The sequence below is a fragment of the Ochotona curzoniae genome, unplaced genomic scaffold (assembly GCF_017591425.1).
Source record: "Ochotona curzoniae isolate NIBS_2020 unplaced genomic scaffold, NIBS_Ocur_1.0 contig_430, whole genome shotgun sequence".
In the NCBI taxonomy this organism is placed as follows: domain Eukaryota; kingdom Metazoa; phylum Chordata; class Mammalia; order Lagomorpha; family Ochotonidae; genus Ochotona; species Ochotona curzoniae.
The window spans coordinates 8,522,242-8,538,819 of NW_024466219.1; the positions used below are offsets into that span (position 1 = coordinate 8,522,242).

Consider the following 16,578-nt stretch of genomic DNA (forward strand, 5'->3'; position numbering starts at 1 on the left):
GACTTTTCTACACCAATGTGGGCCACAGAAGACCATAAATAAAGTTGTTAAAGTACAGAAAGTGAAAGAGAATAGCTTGAAATTGGACAACAGGCAAAGCTGTATTTCAAGAATGTGGGCAAAACATTTCAAGGGAAACCGTAATTGAGAGAACTGGCCATTAGCAGAATTGCATTAGCAAATTTTCAAAGGAAAGTTTTTCATCTAGGAAGAAGAAAAATGAGCCCTGAAGGAGGATTTAAGTCATAAAAAAAAAATGGATGACAAAGAAAATGATAACGAACAGGATGAGGTAGCACTACTGTAAAGGTTCTTGGAGAGTTATTGATACATGCAGAATATGAGGGCAAATGAAGAAATAAGGTCACTCTAAAGCATTCATGGGTGCCAGCATTACAGCGTAGTGGATTAAGCCTCAACATACTATGCTGGCATCCCAGCTATCTCACTTATGATCTGCCTCCCTGCTAATGTGCCTGAGAAAGCACATTAGATGGCTCAAATGTTGGGCCCCTGCACCGATGAGGGAGACCAGGCAGGAGCTCAAGGCCCCTTGCTTCGGCACAGCGTAGCCCCAGGTATTACAGTCTTATGTGTAGTGTGAACCAGATGGTGGGAATCATCCCTGTGTCCCCCTTACTCTTTTTCTCTCTCGCTCTTTCTCTTCTCTGCCCTTTTCTCTCTCACCCTATAACCGTACATTTCAAAAGGAAAATATTAAATAAACTATCAGCAATAGAAAGGTCAAAGAAGAGGCTCATGGCGGAAAGATGTTTGGATTATTTAGAACTTCCACATTGATGCAACAGATAAAGAAAAAAAACTTAAAAGAGACTTGGAGGTAGTAAAAGTCAGAGTAAGAAAAAAGGATAGGAAATAGAGAATATACCGCTGCTACACCTTGGCAAAGATCCAGCTTGCTGATTGATACTGGTTTGGAATGAGCTGTGCAACATGAACCCAAAAACAAATTTTCCAAGCAGAGTACAATTAGCTGAAAAATCGCATCCCATAAGCTCAAACTAGATTCTCATTACTATAGCAGATCACTGCTTTCCAGCCTCCTCCTGCCTACATTATGAATAATCCCAGTCCTCACCAGCTAGTAGGCCACACTCAGAAAGTCAGCTTTATGAAAATAGTACAGACACATTTCACAGTCAGTCACTGACTGTAGAAGATTCTACATCACCTTTCCACTAACTCAAAGCTTAGTTTTCAGTAAATCGGATTCTGCTTGTAGAGATAAATAATTTCTACTCTTTGGTCTCCTAATATTTTGTTAATATTTTGTTCTTAACTGCATATAGAAAAAGAAATAAGGTTCATCAGAAAGTAGTTCAGGTGTTATGGTGCCTTAGATGATGAGTTTAGGAATCTATTTAAGAAAAACAACAAATGTTTTCTAAGTAAAATGTTAGTCATAGAAAAAAAATAGGCTTGGACACGATCATACAGAATTTCCTTAGGTGGAACTTAGGACACACTAATATTATCCAAACCAAATATCCAAACATATCCAAACATTATGGACTGCTCAGAAATAGCAAATGCTTCAGAATATTAGCATAAAAAGGCCTTGAGAGATGAGATCCTTTTCCTGTGGGGCCAAATGAATATGCTGAAGCAGGGATTTCTTAATATTCTGCTAATATCGTCCTCCAAATGATAACAACAGCTAAACTTAAAAAGATTATCACATAAAAATAGTGAAATATTAGTAAAATGTGCCAAGCACTCATGTGATTTTTAAGTCCTTGGCAGTGCTCTAAGCATGCATTGATTTGTGTAGTCATAAAAGATTCAAACCTAAATTATACTCATTTTATAGAAGAAAAATTGAAGCTTATTTATGATATAATACCCAAGTTGCATAGTTTGTGAGTGAAAAACCAGAATGTCAACTCTAATTTGAAACTGTATGGTAAAATCCAAAGCACATGGCTAGGATCGTGGCAAGTTGAAATCCTGTTTTCTGGGCCCAGCAGCGTGGCCAAGCAGCTAAAGTCCTCGCCTTGAATGCCCTGGGATCCCATATGGGCACCAGTTCTAATCCCGGCAGCCTCACGTCCCATCCAGCTCCCTGCCTGTGGCCTGGGAAAGCAGCTGAGGACGGCCCTCTTCTGTGGGAGACCCAGAAGAGGCTCCTGGTTCCCGGCTTTGGATTGGTGCAGCACCGGCCGTTGTAGTCACTTGGGGAGTGAATTATCGGACGGAAGATCTTCCTCTCTGTCTCTCTTTCTCTTTGTATGTCTGACTTTGTAATAAAAAATTAATTAATCTTAAAAAAAAAAAAAGAAATCCTGTTTTCTTATTCCTCTTCAGAAGCACAAACAAATACAGGTCAAGCACAATGACTGTTGTGATCATCAACCTGCTGGCCTTCCTGGGGATTTTTTGTTCTGATAACTTCCCTAGAACATCCAAGTGGAACAGAAGTTTCAGAAAGAGTCTTACACAGAGACAAGTCATCAGATCAGGGAACCTCACAATGTTATCTAAAGCAAAGATGGTGAACTCACTAATGCACATTAGCCAAAGCAATGTGGGGGACCTGGAATACTGAAGGCATTTAGCTTCGAGATCTCTCTCCATATTCCTCCTTAAAAACATGACTGAGTGATTCACTTACAGTTTAGAGAAGAATAAAGCATCCAGACCAATTTAGGAATTCATGTAATTAAGCTATTACTTAAATAATAATGCCCTTTTAACCTATTTTTATCAAAATAACATGCAGATACTTAACTATATGAAATCTTAGCATGTCCTAATTTTGATTCAGCAGAAAACAGAAGCAAAATATGCTTACCTTATCTAATCTTAAGCAGCAAAATGGCACTTTTTCCTGAAGGAGATGACAGAAAGTGGGTGAGCTTCCTATGTAAGGAGAATATGGTGGGTAGCCTTTAGCGTACCTGCAAACAAGGCGAGATGTTACCCTTGGCTAAGGCATTCGCAGCTGGAACATTAAGGTGGGAATACACTCCTTTCCCTTGACAAAAGGTAAAACCCACAACTCCTTATGCTGCATTTATATTTTGATCAAAATTAAAGTCTAGAACACTGGTGTGCATGCCACATCACAGGGACCAAATCTGGCTCATTACCAGCTCATCACAGTTTTTTGCATTTTTCAATAACTAAAACAGTAAAAAGAATAATATCATTCCACATGAGATGGAACTGGCATCTAAATTCAAACCTCTGCAAGCGTATGTAAATGACTAGGCATGTTCCACACAGCAGGGAACACCGCCGTACGCCATCCTCTGTCTTGTGCAAAGTCGCTCTGCTGCTTCCGCACAGAGCGAAGTCATGGTGAATGGAATGACAAAGCCCCAAATACTGATGAGTCATTCATTCCTAGTAAAGTTTGCCATCTGTCAGCTTAGAAGATTTAGACATATACTTAACAAATAATAATATTAATTTTTGCAAAGAACATGTAAAACGAAATGTGCTACGATTCACTTTGTCATTACTCAGAAAAGCATAAGCAAAGAGAGCAAAGTTGTCTAGTTCGTGGAATCACACTTAGGAAATTCTCAAAGGCATCCACTTTCTTCATTGACTTTCGGGGAAAAAAAACCAGCCAAATGTACATTTTCAATGTACATTAAAATGCACATTCCAATGGCTATACTGACATTGAAAATAGGACTTTCTTGTTGCTGATGTGCTGATGGTCTTTTTATTGATATAAACATAATGCATGTTAGGAATTCCATAGGTAACAGTTCCAGGAAGCCAATCCCACTTGGAATGTTTCGCTCTCCTTCCTCTTTATTCACTGGCTTTTGCAAAGATATAATTTTAACCCACTCTATACTACAGACTTAAAATGGCCACAGATCATAAATTTGAACAAGTAAAAAATAGGAAGACCCAGTTCCACAGGAACTAAAATCATAACCACAATGACCATTTCTTTTCTATGCATTTATATTATCTATTGTCACATACTAGAAAAAAAATGACACTTGTGAGCATTTTTAACATTTTAGTTGTTTTTATTGAAAGGAAGATTTACAAAGAGAAGGAGAGACAGAGAGAAATATCTGTCATCCACTGCTTCACTCCCCAAATGTCTGCAAGGGCCACAGTTGAGCTGATCCAATCCCAACCTAGGAGTTTCCTTCAAGTTTCCTAGATGGATTCTAGGCCCCAAGATTTTGGACTATTTTCCAGTGCTTTCCCAAAATATATGCAGGGAGTTGGATACATAGTAAAACAGCTAGGACACGAACTGGCACTCTCGGATCCCAGTGCTTCCAAGAGGAAGTTCAGCCAAGTGAGCCACTGTACCATTTTGTTTTTGTATTTTTCAAAGTTGCATCTTTTAATACAAATAACAGTCTCCAATTGCATCTATTTTATTGCAAAAGACACATGCCGTTTTTTATGGCTGACCAGTATTCCATAGTGTATATATACCATATTTTGAAAATGAAATTTCCAAAAGGTAGTAGTAACAAGAAAGAAAATTAGGAATTACAGAAAAATTTCATGAAAGAAGTACTGCTTAATCCAATAAAGAAGTTCTTATTTTTAATTAATTTACCTACTATGTCAGACTTACCTGAAATTGTTTTCCTCATATCCTTGGCTCAGAGGTCAGAGCACATTGCACATTCAGGAGCAGGCATAGAGGGGGTTCCAAACTACTTGGAAAATTAATCCTCCACTCTGTCCCTAGCATCCCATATGAGTACCAGTTCAAGTGCCAGTGGTTCCACTTTCAATTCAGCTCCCTGCTAATGGTCTGAGAAGGCAGAGGAGAATGGCCCAAAGCCTTGAGCCATTGCCCCCACACTGAAGACTGAGAAGAAGCTCCTGGCTTTTAATCAGTCCCATGCTCACCATTGTGGCCACTTGGTATGGGAACCAGTGATGGAAGATCTCTCTCTCTCTCTCTCTCTCTCTCTCTTTCTCCCTCTCTCTCTTTCCTCTTTACTCCCTGGGTCTTTTAAGTGAAATGAAAAATGTCTTAAACAAAAGAAGTATATAATCTATGCCAGTACTTCAATATATTTTTCACATTCTAAACATAAAATACTTGCACTGCTAAATTATTTCAGAAATAAGCATGAGGAAAAATTTCAATCACATCTCAAAATACCATTTGCTAGCTGACTCTACTTTTCAAATCTTTTCCTATCTGTATTTGACAAATACAGATTTAGTTCAAATCAGCACTACTTCAACTTATGAGAAAGCTATAAGGAGATGATATTATCAATGCCATTATTGCCAGTAACACTGCTGACTGTGGCATATACCAAGCAGGAAGAACTTCTATAGCACTTTCCTTCCATATTTCAACTTACCTTCATATAAACAAATGAGGTAGTAATCAAAATACATTCATAGGTATGGAAATTATAGTCCAATGTTTAAACATTTAAATACAAACAACATAAGGTGGAACTGGCAGAAACAACATTCTTCCAAACTTCTTAGTCAAACTGTGGGTCCCAGCACTTTCCTCTAGGGGTGGCAAAGTGATATGCAGAATGAAATGCAAACAAGCTCTACATCAGGTTGAAATGTTATTATTATACAGAGTGGCACTGTATTACTATGACAGCTTAGAAAAGGGAGGTGAGGGCCCGGCGATGTGGCCCAGCGGCTAAAGTCCTCACCTAGAAAGTGCTGGGATCCCATCCCATATGGGCACCACTTCTGATCCCAGCAGCTCCACTTCCCATCCAGCTCCCTGCTTGTGGCCTGGGAAAGCAGTCGAGGACCACCCAAAGCTTTGGGACCCTGCACCCGTGTGGGCTACCCAGAAGAAGTTCCTGGATCCTGGCTTCAGATCGTCATAGCATCGGGCTGTTGCACTCACTTGGGGAGTGATTCATCGGACGGAAGATCTTCCTCTCTGTCTCTCCTCCTCTCTATATATCTGACTTTCCAATAAAAATAAATAAATCTTTAAAAAAAAAAGGGAGGTGATACCTGTTTTATTCATGAAGAGAAGTATCATTGATATATGCTACCTAAAAAAGACCGCTAAAAGCCGAGCTAAGCAGAGAATGCTGAGTGGAGCAGGCTGCATTTACATGTCACTGAACAGCTGATTAACTTCTCTATGGGTATAGAATAAAAGCAACCACAGGTCGTAGGCATAAATATAACAGAAAGCTTATAATTAGGACTAAGCAGTTTACATCTTAGGAATTCTGACTGCTAGCTATTCTTACTTTAAAAATGAACAAAACTGTAACACATCACATTGAGTGAAATAAAGTTGACCCAGAAAGACAAGTACTGTGTTTTCTCCCTCATATGTGGCAGCTAAAATTTAAAAAATACAAACAAACGAAACACATATCTATATGGATAGGTATTGCTAAAAACATAGTTTTAAAAAACTTTGTTCTAGAGCTGTGTGAACCCAATGATTCTTAATCATACTTGGGGCTGACTCTGTGGCTTAGTGGGTAGTTGATCTCCATATTGCAGCCGGCTGGATTGATGGTGCTGTACAACTCCCTGCTAACGGTCTCGGGAAAAGTAACATAAGATAGCCCACATGTTTGGGCCCCTGACACTTGCAAGACCTAGAAGGAGTTTCTGACTCCTGGCTTCGGTCTAGCCCAGCTCTGGCTCTTGTGGCCATCTGGTTAGTTAAGCTGTAGATGGAAAATCAAGCTCTCTCCTCCTCTCTTTTTCACTCTCCCTCCCTGTCTCTTTCAAATAAATAAAAATATCTGCTTTTTAAAGAAAAGCAAAAGAATGTATTCTACTCTATTGTTTATATTCACTGTATAGGGTAAAACAGTCATTTTTCCAGTCAATTATTGTTTATGGACACTGCCTATATTCCCACTAACATAGGGTCTTATCTCTTTTTACTTGTTAAATTGCTAACTGTGAAGTATTAAGACTTTTTTACTGCAATATAATTTTAAAGTATGTTTTCTCAAATTATAAAGAAAGAAAAGGACAAGGAAAGAAGAAGATAGAGAGAGAGGGGAAAGAAGGGAGGAGGAGAGGAAGCTGATATCAATATGTTCTTAAAACACATCACATCACGCATCACTACTCCCAAATAAGAGGACTCCCAATGAAACAGTTAAATATACTTTGACAAAGTGATACTAATTTTTCCACCTTTGCCTTCACCTATAATGCCATAATACACGTGCAGAGAAGAATGCTAACCTGGTATCTGTTATTAAAGGACTGCACCACTGTGAAAATATGGAGGAAATAGTGGAAACGGAAAATGGGGAGCAGGGCAGGGAGAGGGAGGCAGAAATCCTCGTATCATAGAAAATTATACCAACTAATTAAAAATAAAAGTATAAGAGAAAAAAGATCAAAATTTTATGAAAGAATAAAATACATTAAGTGGAATTGCTGGGAATGCATATATCAAAATTAGAAACTTGGAAGCTTAGAATGTTTTGTAGGCAAGAGAGATAGTGGCCATCAGAAGTATGAAGAAATGATTCCAGGATATCTACAATGCAACAGTATTACTCCTCACTTATTTTTAAGATACCTAAACATACTACTTAATTACTTAATTAATTACTTGGCAAAAACAATCAGTGACATTACACCATAGTGTATCTAAACATACTCCAAATTTGAAGAGATTTCCTCATCTGGTGTGTTCTCATCTTCTGATTGGTCACTTAGAAGATCACATGTTTGGATTGATGATGTGTCTGCAACCTCTAAAACAGGAGCAATACTAGGCCTTCTTAGCTCTTTACCTCCCTCTACAGGAAGAGTCAGGGTAGGGCCACTTGCTGATCTACAGCTCGTGTCCTGCAGGTCTATGGCCACTGTACCTGAAAGAACAAAGCAGGAGAAGCCATCAGGACTTTGCCATGTGCATGCAAGTTAAATAAGCTATGATGGTCATAATCAAGAAACAGTAGTTCTGAAAGCAGATTATTCCCTTCTCTTGTAAACATTTCCTTGAAAATGTAAGTATGTACTATTATAAAAGTATAATTGTTATGCATTATTCTATAGCACAAAACATTATTTTCCATGCACATAGAAACTTAAAATAGCATACTCTATTGTTTTAATTTCTTTAAACATATTTTAAAGGGGAAAAAGGTTGAAAGATTTTAATGTCTCATTAAGGTATTATGGAAAAAAAGTTACCAAATAACTTCTTAAAGTCTTTCTGGGAATTGCAGATCATTTCAGTGCAAGGGAAAGGAGATTGACTGTGTCTATCAGAGATGGTGGAGACAAGACTGAATAGGTCTCTTTTCACATCATTTTCACTCTACCACATCTGTGCCCAAACTTCCTTGTCCTGTAACTCCATTGCTCATTTTGGAGTAGGGCTAACAGTAATAACTCTAACGCGACTACATTTGTAAACATCCCATCTCCAAATATGATCACAATCTGAAACACTGAGGACTAGCTCTTCCAAAACTACGAGATTCAGAGACCAAGCATCAGTCCACAATGTTGGTTGGCCTCACCATGACCCACTTTCACAATGCTATACATAGAGGAGCACTCTCGGGCTCTGATCTCCCAGTTCCTTGATTCCCCAACACAACTGTTCCACCTAATCTCACCCTTTCATTTCACTGTCATGCATGGGACTGCTCTAACTGGTAATGAGGCTGCATTTAGTTATTTCACCATTTCCGCTATCACATTTTTGGTATTTTTCAGGTCACTCCCAAGTTCTAAACCGCAACTACAATTTTACTCTACTCAAATTTCAATTGTATGGCTTGTCCCAACTTTTTATTGTCACTCTCACTCTTCACATGAGAACATCCAGTAATCATTTATAAAATGTGCTACATTATAGAACATAACATTTTTGTCTAATGCATAATCGTAAGCTATTAAGATGATTTATTCAAAGGAATGGCATTATCAAAATCAAGTTTAAAATTAATCCGCCTGCAGCATGTAGGAAGACTCAAGGGCAGAAAGACTGGCGGCTTGGAAACCAGACAGGAACTCGAAAGAATGGCAGAGATGCAGTGACCATGAGGACACTCAGAGCGGATATGATGGAATGTAATGACTGTAAGAGCTGCGGTAAAGTCAGATTTAATACAATGTTATGAACTGTGAGACAGGAGAGCAGAGACCTGGACAGCAGTGAGAATTTCAGCCTTACAAATCAGAAGGTAACAGTGTCATCTGCTTTTTAGAAAAAAATAAATTCAAAAAAAGGAGAGGACGGGGTATTGCATGGTTCAATGAAGCTTCGTTCAGTTTGAATAACCTGATGACTACACATCTCGGAATGAATAGGGAGAGATTTGAGGGGCAATGAGCCTAGAGACCTGCCGTGCAGTGAAGACATTATTGCACAAGATTCAAATGTGTGTGTGCGGGTGTGTACATGTTGGTGGCTGAGGAGGCAGCGTGTGCTTGTGTGGGGGTGGAGTGTTAGGGTGGAGGGCCTGAAAAAGGGAGAGAGACAGAGTCAGAGATAGAGAGCACATCTGTCATTCCATCAAGTGATTAAGGGGGTGGGGGAAGATGAACTTGGAAAATAAAAATGAATTAAACACTGAAGTTTCCAAAGATGAATTAAACACTTAAGTTTCCAAGAAGCAAAAGAGGATAAGTCACTAAATGAAGACATTAGTATCAGTTAAAATGTCAAAGGAAAGAATATAATTTCCTATAACCCATATTTCTGTAAGTTACAATGGTTTCGTAAGAAACTTTAAGAAAATCCTTTTTTTTTCCCCTCTTTTTTGGTAGAATGAAATAGATTTAGTCTCAAATAGAAATCCCAAGGAATCATACACAACAATTGCACAGAATCCCAGAGAAGCGAATCTCTTCAGAGGCAGGTGGTTCACTTCCCCCACCAGACCAAGGCACACACAGCAAGAAGCCAAGGACAGGGGCCAACAGCTGGGCTGACTGAAAATGATTAATATTATCCAGAACCCTATGCTGATTTAAATGCCTTTATTGCTTTTTCAATTTGCTTTATTTTGCCTTTGTGTCACAGAAGTCCAGTTGGAGGAGAGCTTGATGAAAAATGGAAAGACAATTTTGACCAAAATGAAGAACATTGGAACTAGCCTCCATGGATAATTTACAAGAGATATGCCAGGTGCTTGCACTGCTATCAGAAATATAAGATCACTGGCTTTTTTTGTATTATCCTACATCTGTGTCTTTAGCCAATTTAACCCCCTGGAAACGTTCCTCTGCGTACTAATCGTAATGCAAATTTGATGTAGGAATTTGGAAAAAAAATTAAGGTATATTTCCTTTTTATCTTCTCTGTTTTTAAAAACACAACTGATTGTAATTGCAAACTTACTTATACTCACCCATGCTGGCAATGATGCTATGTACAGGCAATCTGGAAGGTCCGTGATAAAACGACCTTGGTGCATTGTTTTTTCTCTGCTGGTCTTGGTTCTTAAATGCTGAATTCTCTTCTTTGGTAATATTAATATAGAAACATATATCTGAAGCATTCATAATGTAGCGAGGACCTGGATTCAGCAAAATGTTTTTATTATCCTCCCTCCTGACACCAATCAAGCAAACACCAAACCTTAATTTAAAAGAAGAAAATGAAAGTTTGAAATTATATTTCAGCTTTTATATATAAGAATATCAAACAATTATAATGTAAAAGAAAATTAAAACAATTAGAATTTTAAAGCTTGAAAACATCCTGAAAGCTCAAGATTCTATTTTTTTAATACAATGAATTATATCTTTAGTGTATTATAACATTACCTTACTTCATTATGATCAATACAGGCTATATTTTAGTTGTGAAGAAGAAAGCAACAAAGTGATATAATGACCTTGTTTGGTAAATTTCTACAAAAGTTATTTTAGTCAAAAAACACAAGTAATATTTCTTCACTTTCATCATAAAAAGTTTCTTAAAACAAAATGGCCTAAAAAAACAAGAAACTTACCAAAGGTCTTATTATGAAAGAGAACCAGGGACCTTGAATTTCTCTTAGTAATGTTTCTAGAACATTCGATTTACTTTGAAGTTTTTAAAAAAGGAACTTTAAGTGGTCTTAAATAAGCTTGCAGATGAATTAGGATAACAACATTTGAGGTAAGACATTACATAAACAATTCTTACATGTGTTTTGAAACATTTTTCAGAAAAAAAAATAGAAAGAGAGAGAGGTTGGTTATTTGAGAGGCTCAGTGAGAGAGAAGGAGAGTTCATCCCTGGTTCATCCCTGAAATAGCCAGCCTGGGCAACCCTGGTCCAGCCAGCCAGGAACTGACTCCTAGTCTCTCATGTGGGAAGCAGAACTCAGTCATCTGAGTCCCCACTGTGACCTCCCAGGGTGCATATTAGCAGTAAGATGCTATTGGGAGTAGAGCCACTCTCAGCATGGGACACGGCGTCCTACATGGCGTGGTAGCCTAGCTTTCAACCCAAATGTTCTTGTCTTCAAATACTGTTATTTCAGTGTCTAATACTGATGCAGAATAAATAAAGTAAAATATCTGGAAATAGCAAATGTATCTGCATAAAAAGGATCATATTGTGAATTACAGTGCAATACATCAAATAGAAGATTACTAGAGCATGCTAGATGTGTTGCAAATCCTTAAAAAAGTTATTATTCGCATATGCTCTGATGCAGATAATTCATTATTTTCATTGTACACATGCATTTCTATCTTTTAAAGGGGTATTTTTCTCAAATAGGAAGAAGAAAAACAATGTTTTGTATTTTAAATAGAAGATGGCATTGAATTTTAAGTGAGTTTTCTGGTCAAAGTAAGGACCACTATCAGGACTTTTTTAATGAATAGTTTTACAAATGTTATTATCACTCAAGCTTTTAATCAATACTTTAAATGAAGATTTGTAAAGAAAAATATGCTGTGTATGTTTATTCTTATTGGGTTAAATATAAAAAAATGAAAGCTTAAAATGCTAAATTTTATCACTGCTAAAAATTTTAACAGATACTTTGATAATCATATAAAATATGCCAGAACACAAAAAACTCAGAAGCATATGAGTTGTAGTTGTAGAAAATTATATTTCAATGGCATAAATGCCTAATGGATCGTTACTGTAATTCTACTTGAAACACAAACATACTTTTTGTGTGCATGAAAAGAAGCATAGGTAAAACTTTTTCCTTCATATTCCGCAAAAAATGTGCTTTCTTCCAGAACAATGTGGTAGACTTCATTCCCGGAGCATCTGCCATACGTCTTCTGCCACTGCTCTGGCGACTGCTGGCCTTCCCTGCAACACCAGCACACACACATACACACACACAAAGAGAAAGCAGTGACTGTGTGGCTACAAACAACAGTGTCAAGCCCGGGAGACTGCAAAGTACAACTGGAAGACATGTCTGCACGGTTCTCGGAACCCTGCTGATGACACTGTATCACAATATTCCACAGACATTTTGAAACTAGCACTCTATATACAAGGACACTTCAAAAAGTTCCTGCAAATCACAACTGAAGTGGATCTTTCCGGGTGCAAAGTTAGATATGCCTGAATTTTCTGAAATATGCATTTTCAACAAACTTTTTAAACGTGCCCTCATATCCATTAATTTCAAAAACTTTTTGTACCAAAACAAACTTGTCTTTTCTTTCCCAGGAACTTTTCAAGCATCCTTCTTAAAATGGTCAATTCCCAGGAAGTGGGAGTTTTTCAAGGTTCAGTTAGCATTTTCTCTGATAATCAATAAATGACAAACATCTTATTCTAGTCTCCATGTATATTCTTTCATTTCCATCCCATATGTAAGATCTGCTTTATAGTCTCTATGGCATGTCCATCATGTCTCTCTCTTTTTTTTATTAATTACATTGCATTATGTGACACAGTGTTATGGGCACTGGGATTCCCCCCACCCCTCCCCGAACCCTCTCCCCATGGTGGATTTCTCCACCTTGTTGCGTTACCACAGTTCAAATTCAGTTGAAGTTCTTTCATTGGAAGTATTTACCAAGCATAAAGTCCAGCATCTTATTATCCTAGTGGGTTCAACGATTTCTTGGTGAGACCATCTCTGGTCTGAAGGTAAAGCCAGCAAAGTATCATCCCAGTCAATTAAAAGCCCCAATATAACATCAACAACCATTTATAACCTTATGGCATTAATTGACATGGTATTGATTAACAGTATGTTAATAGGAAAATGCGGGTTCTTAACTACATCCTGTGACTTCTTCATAGACATTTCAATTTTTGGTTTTTATTCAACCAGATTCCATACACCTCAAAATGGCTATAGATTACTATTCAGCTGTCTCGTCTATTTTTACTTTCGTATTATCTGTTTACAGTGTTGAAGCATGATTTTGCTGAACTTAGTTGTTTTTTGGATGGTCTGAACTGGCTTATAACTCTAGCAAGACACATCATGTCTCTTATATATATGCTTGGCCCCCATGGGTATTTCATTTTACCTTTGTATTTAACATTATGCACATCTTTATTTTAACTTACCAATTTCATTTCATAAAAAAAGTACACCACACAATCTGCCTACACTCCTACGGCAACAGCTTTTTCCAGGTGGGTAACATTCTACAAGATACCATGTGATAAAAGCAAGGGTTTCTGTAATGGGCTGAATATTTTCCTTGCCCAAAAATTTTATGTTAAACCCAAATTCTAATGTGATAGTAACTGCAGCTGAGTCTGGAGAATCAAGTCAAGGTGAAGCTTTCTTGGAAGAATTAATGTCCTTTTAAAGAAGATCCCAATGTGAAAATAAGATGAGAAGCCAGTGGTCTCCACTTTGAAATTCCCACACCAGGACAAAACACCTGCTCTATGATAATTTGCAGTAACAGCCCAAACTGACTCAGGTATCTTTGAAAGATATTTCTTATTTATTAAAGGAAAAGTTTACCACAAACTGTGTGGTTTCTTTTCTTTGGGGATCTTTTATTTTGTCACAATTACTTCAATAATTTTTGAAAATACAAAATTAAATTTGTGAAAAATCTGCATTTTATGCTGTAAGGCATAAATATGAGACATAGCAGTTAGAAATAGCCATATACACCTCATATTTATGCTTTACTGCATAACATAGTTTCTTCTATTTTTGCAACTCTTTCATTTTTGCTTATTGAATTTTATGAAATCTTGAAGCACAAATACTGTGTATCCTTCAAGAAAAATAATAAATAAATTAAAAATCACAACATTTTGTTATTAACTCCTGTGGATTATCAATGAGTGAAAACAGATGACCACTCATTGCTATCACATTTAGGACTTGAAAAATTACTTTTACACACATGATTTTTTTTATAATGGGGAGACAACACAGTTATCAACATTTTCAAAATCTCAGTAGGTTTAAAAAATCAATTATTTTCAATGTATTTTCCACTTGAGCCTCATTCCTTCTTACATATGCCTAAGTGTCAAGAGCCTGGACCTCCCAGAGGGATTCCCTTATCTGAAAGTCAACTTGGGAATCTTGAGTGAGTTTTTAACTTCTAGGTATTCCTTATCTCTCCTGTAAAAAGGAGATTAGATGAAATGCAGTAATCCATGGAAATCACTTAGGAGATACTGGGATCATCTAAAGCAGCCAGTTAATGTTCTCTTCCATTATTCTTTTGCTGTTATATCTCCTTTACTGCTAAATTCTGGACTTCATTTCAATAGCCCTCATCAGCCTAGTAAACAGCAATGGTCTTAAAATCTTGACCTTTCATAATGGCAATCTATTTCTGGAAATGGGAAAACAAAAATAAACAGTCCTACTGTTGAATGCACATGGCTGTTTCTAACTACTATGCCTCAGAATGATTATACCAATAAAGAAAACTTTGCCCATGGCAATCAAAAATCCAGTTAGCTACTTGGCAAGATGGATTTGGCAAAGACAGACCCTGTCTGAAGGGTTAGAAATGTTAACATTGCTGGTAATCCATCAGAAATTGTTTGAGATTAAAGAGGCAGCATGGGGTCAAACAACTGTCACGTAAGGGTACTAAAAGCTGTTCCAAAAAAATTGTAAATCTCATTCCAGAAGCTAAAATGGGAACACAATGTGGCAACTTGGCAAGGAGAGCAGAAATGGATAGAGTCACACAGGCAGAGTTCACATGAATTTCCTTAAATCATTTGCTTCTTGTCTTCCCATCTTACGTTAAAACGTTTTATGGAGGAACTTTTCACCTCAGGAAGCATTATTTCTTTAGGATTTCATCACAGCTTCTAAAAAATAGCCAGGACTTTGTAAGTTCAGCTGATCGTAACTACAGGCTTTCTACTTTTCAGGTCATGCTATATGCTTAAGAAATATTAACCATTAGTAATTTCAATTAACACTGTGAGGTGTGTCCACTCACTCCCTTCTACATGAAATATGATTTGAGCACTTGAGAAATCTCAGCAAAAGTTGTAGATTCAAAGGCTACAGCAGACACAGATGCTTTTTCCATGGGCTTACTAATTGAAGGAAGATTAACAACAAAAGAAATAAGTAAATGATGGTGTATGCTAGAAATGGCAAGTGGTGAGAACAGAACTCAAGCAGGGAGGAAACTAACCTTCTAGGGAGTATAATTATAAAAAATAGTGTGTTCGAAGGAGGCTTCACAGAGGGAGTGACATTTGAATAAAAGCCACGATTCAGGCAACAAGTAACCACACAGACAACGGTGAGAAGATAACTCCAGGCAGAAATAGTCACAGATACCTTTCTGAGGTACAGGAATGCCAGGCAGGGCCAAGAGCAAATGAAATCAGGGAAAGGGGTCAGCAAGAACTTCATGCAACTTTCCAACAGCTTAGGACTCTCTTTGGGATATTTGACAACTGCTGAAGTATTCTGAAGATGAGTGTAAAACAATCTGACTTATGCTTTACAAAAAACACCCTGCTCATTTGTTCAGAATCTACTGAAAAGGGACAATGACCAGCGCAGGTTACTATAATGCTACATCACAGTTGTGGTGGTTTGACCAAGTTAACTTCTGCACATATTCTGATGTTTTATCTGAAAATATTTTCTGGTAGAAAAGAGAAAAATATCACAATCTAAAAAATCTGAAATAAAATCCATGCCTACCAGAATTATGGATAGAAAAACAAAGAAACACACATCGACACAGACAACAGTAAAATACTAGCCATACTTGCTATGAAGAAAACTTAAAAAAATTACACAGAAAAACATATCTAGATTCATCATGATGGATAATCTGGTCCCAGATAAGGAAATGGAATTATATATAACATAAATACATACACACACATATATGTCCTAAAGAGGAGAAAAATTACATATACATATATGCACATGTATATGTAATAAATGTAATATATATATAATAAATGTAGATAGGAAGAGATTATATATAATATAGTTATATATAGTATACTAGACATATAAATTTACATAAGTATATGTAACTTTGTAAGCATTTGAAATGTATATGTTAAAATCTGAAATTTGCATATTTAAGGCTTAGCCTCTGCCCTGGTGCTGGCATTCCATACAGGTTTCAGTTCAAGTCTCAGCTACACCAGTTCAGAACCAGCTCCCCATATACAGCCTGGGAAAGCAGCAGAGGTTGGTTTAAAACCTTGCACCCACATGGCGGATCTGGAAA

General features: G+C 37.2%; 1 protein-coding gene across 3 annotated transcripts in view; it reads right to left on the reverse strand.

The window, feature by feature from the left end:
- KCNT2 (potassium sodium-activated channel subfamily T member 2) overlaps nt 1–16,578 on the reverse strand; it is a 336,723-nt gene that overhangs the window by 82,852 nt on the left and 237,293 nt on the right. For 2 of the 3 annotated variants that reach the window (XM_040985194.1, XM_040985193.1), the window contains exons 15-18: nt 12,071–12,220; nt 10,305–10,534; nt 7,595–7,808; nt 2,813–2,918 (exon numbers count right to left, since the gene is read on the reverse strand). In XM_040985194.1, the coding sequence (XP_040841128.1) occupies nt 2,813–2,918; nt 7,595–7,808; nt 10,305–10,534; nt 12,071–12,220 (700 nt within the window). The remainder of the gene's footprint in view (nt 1–2,812; nt 2,919–7,594; nt 7,809–10,304; nt 10,535–12,070; nt 12,221–16,578) is intronic. The other variant, XM_040985195.1, reaches the window with a different exon arrangement.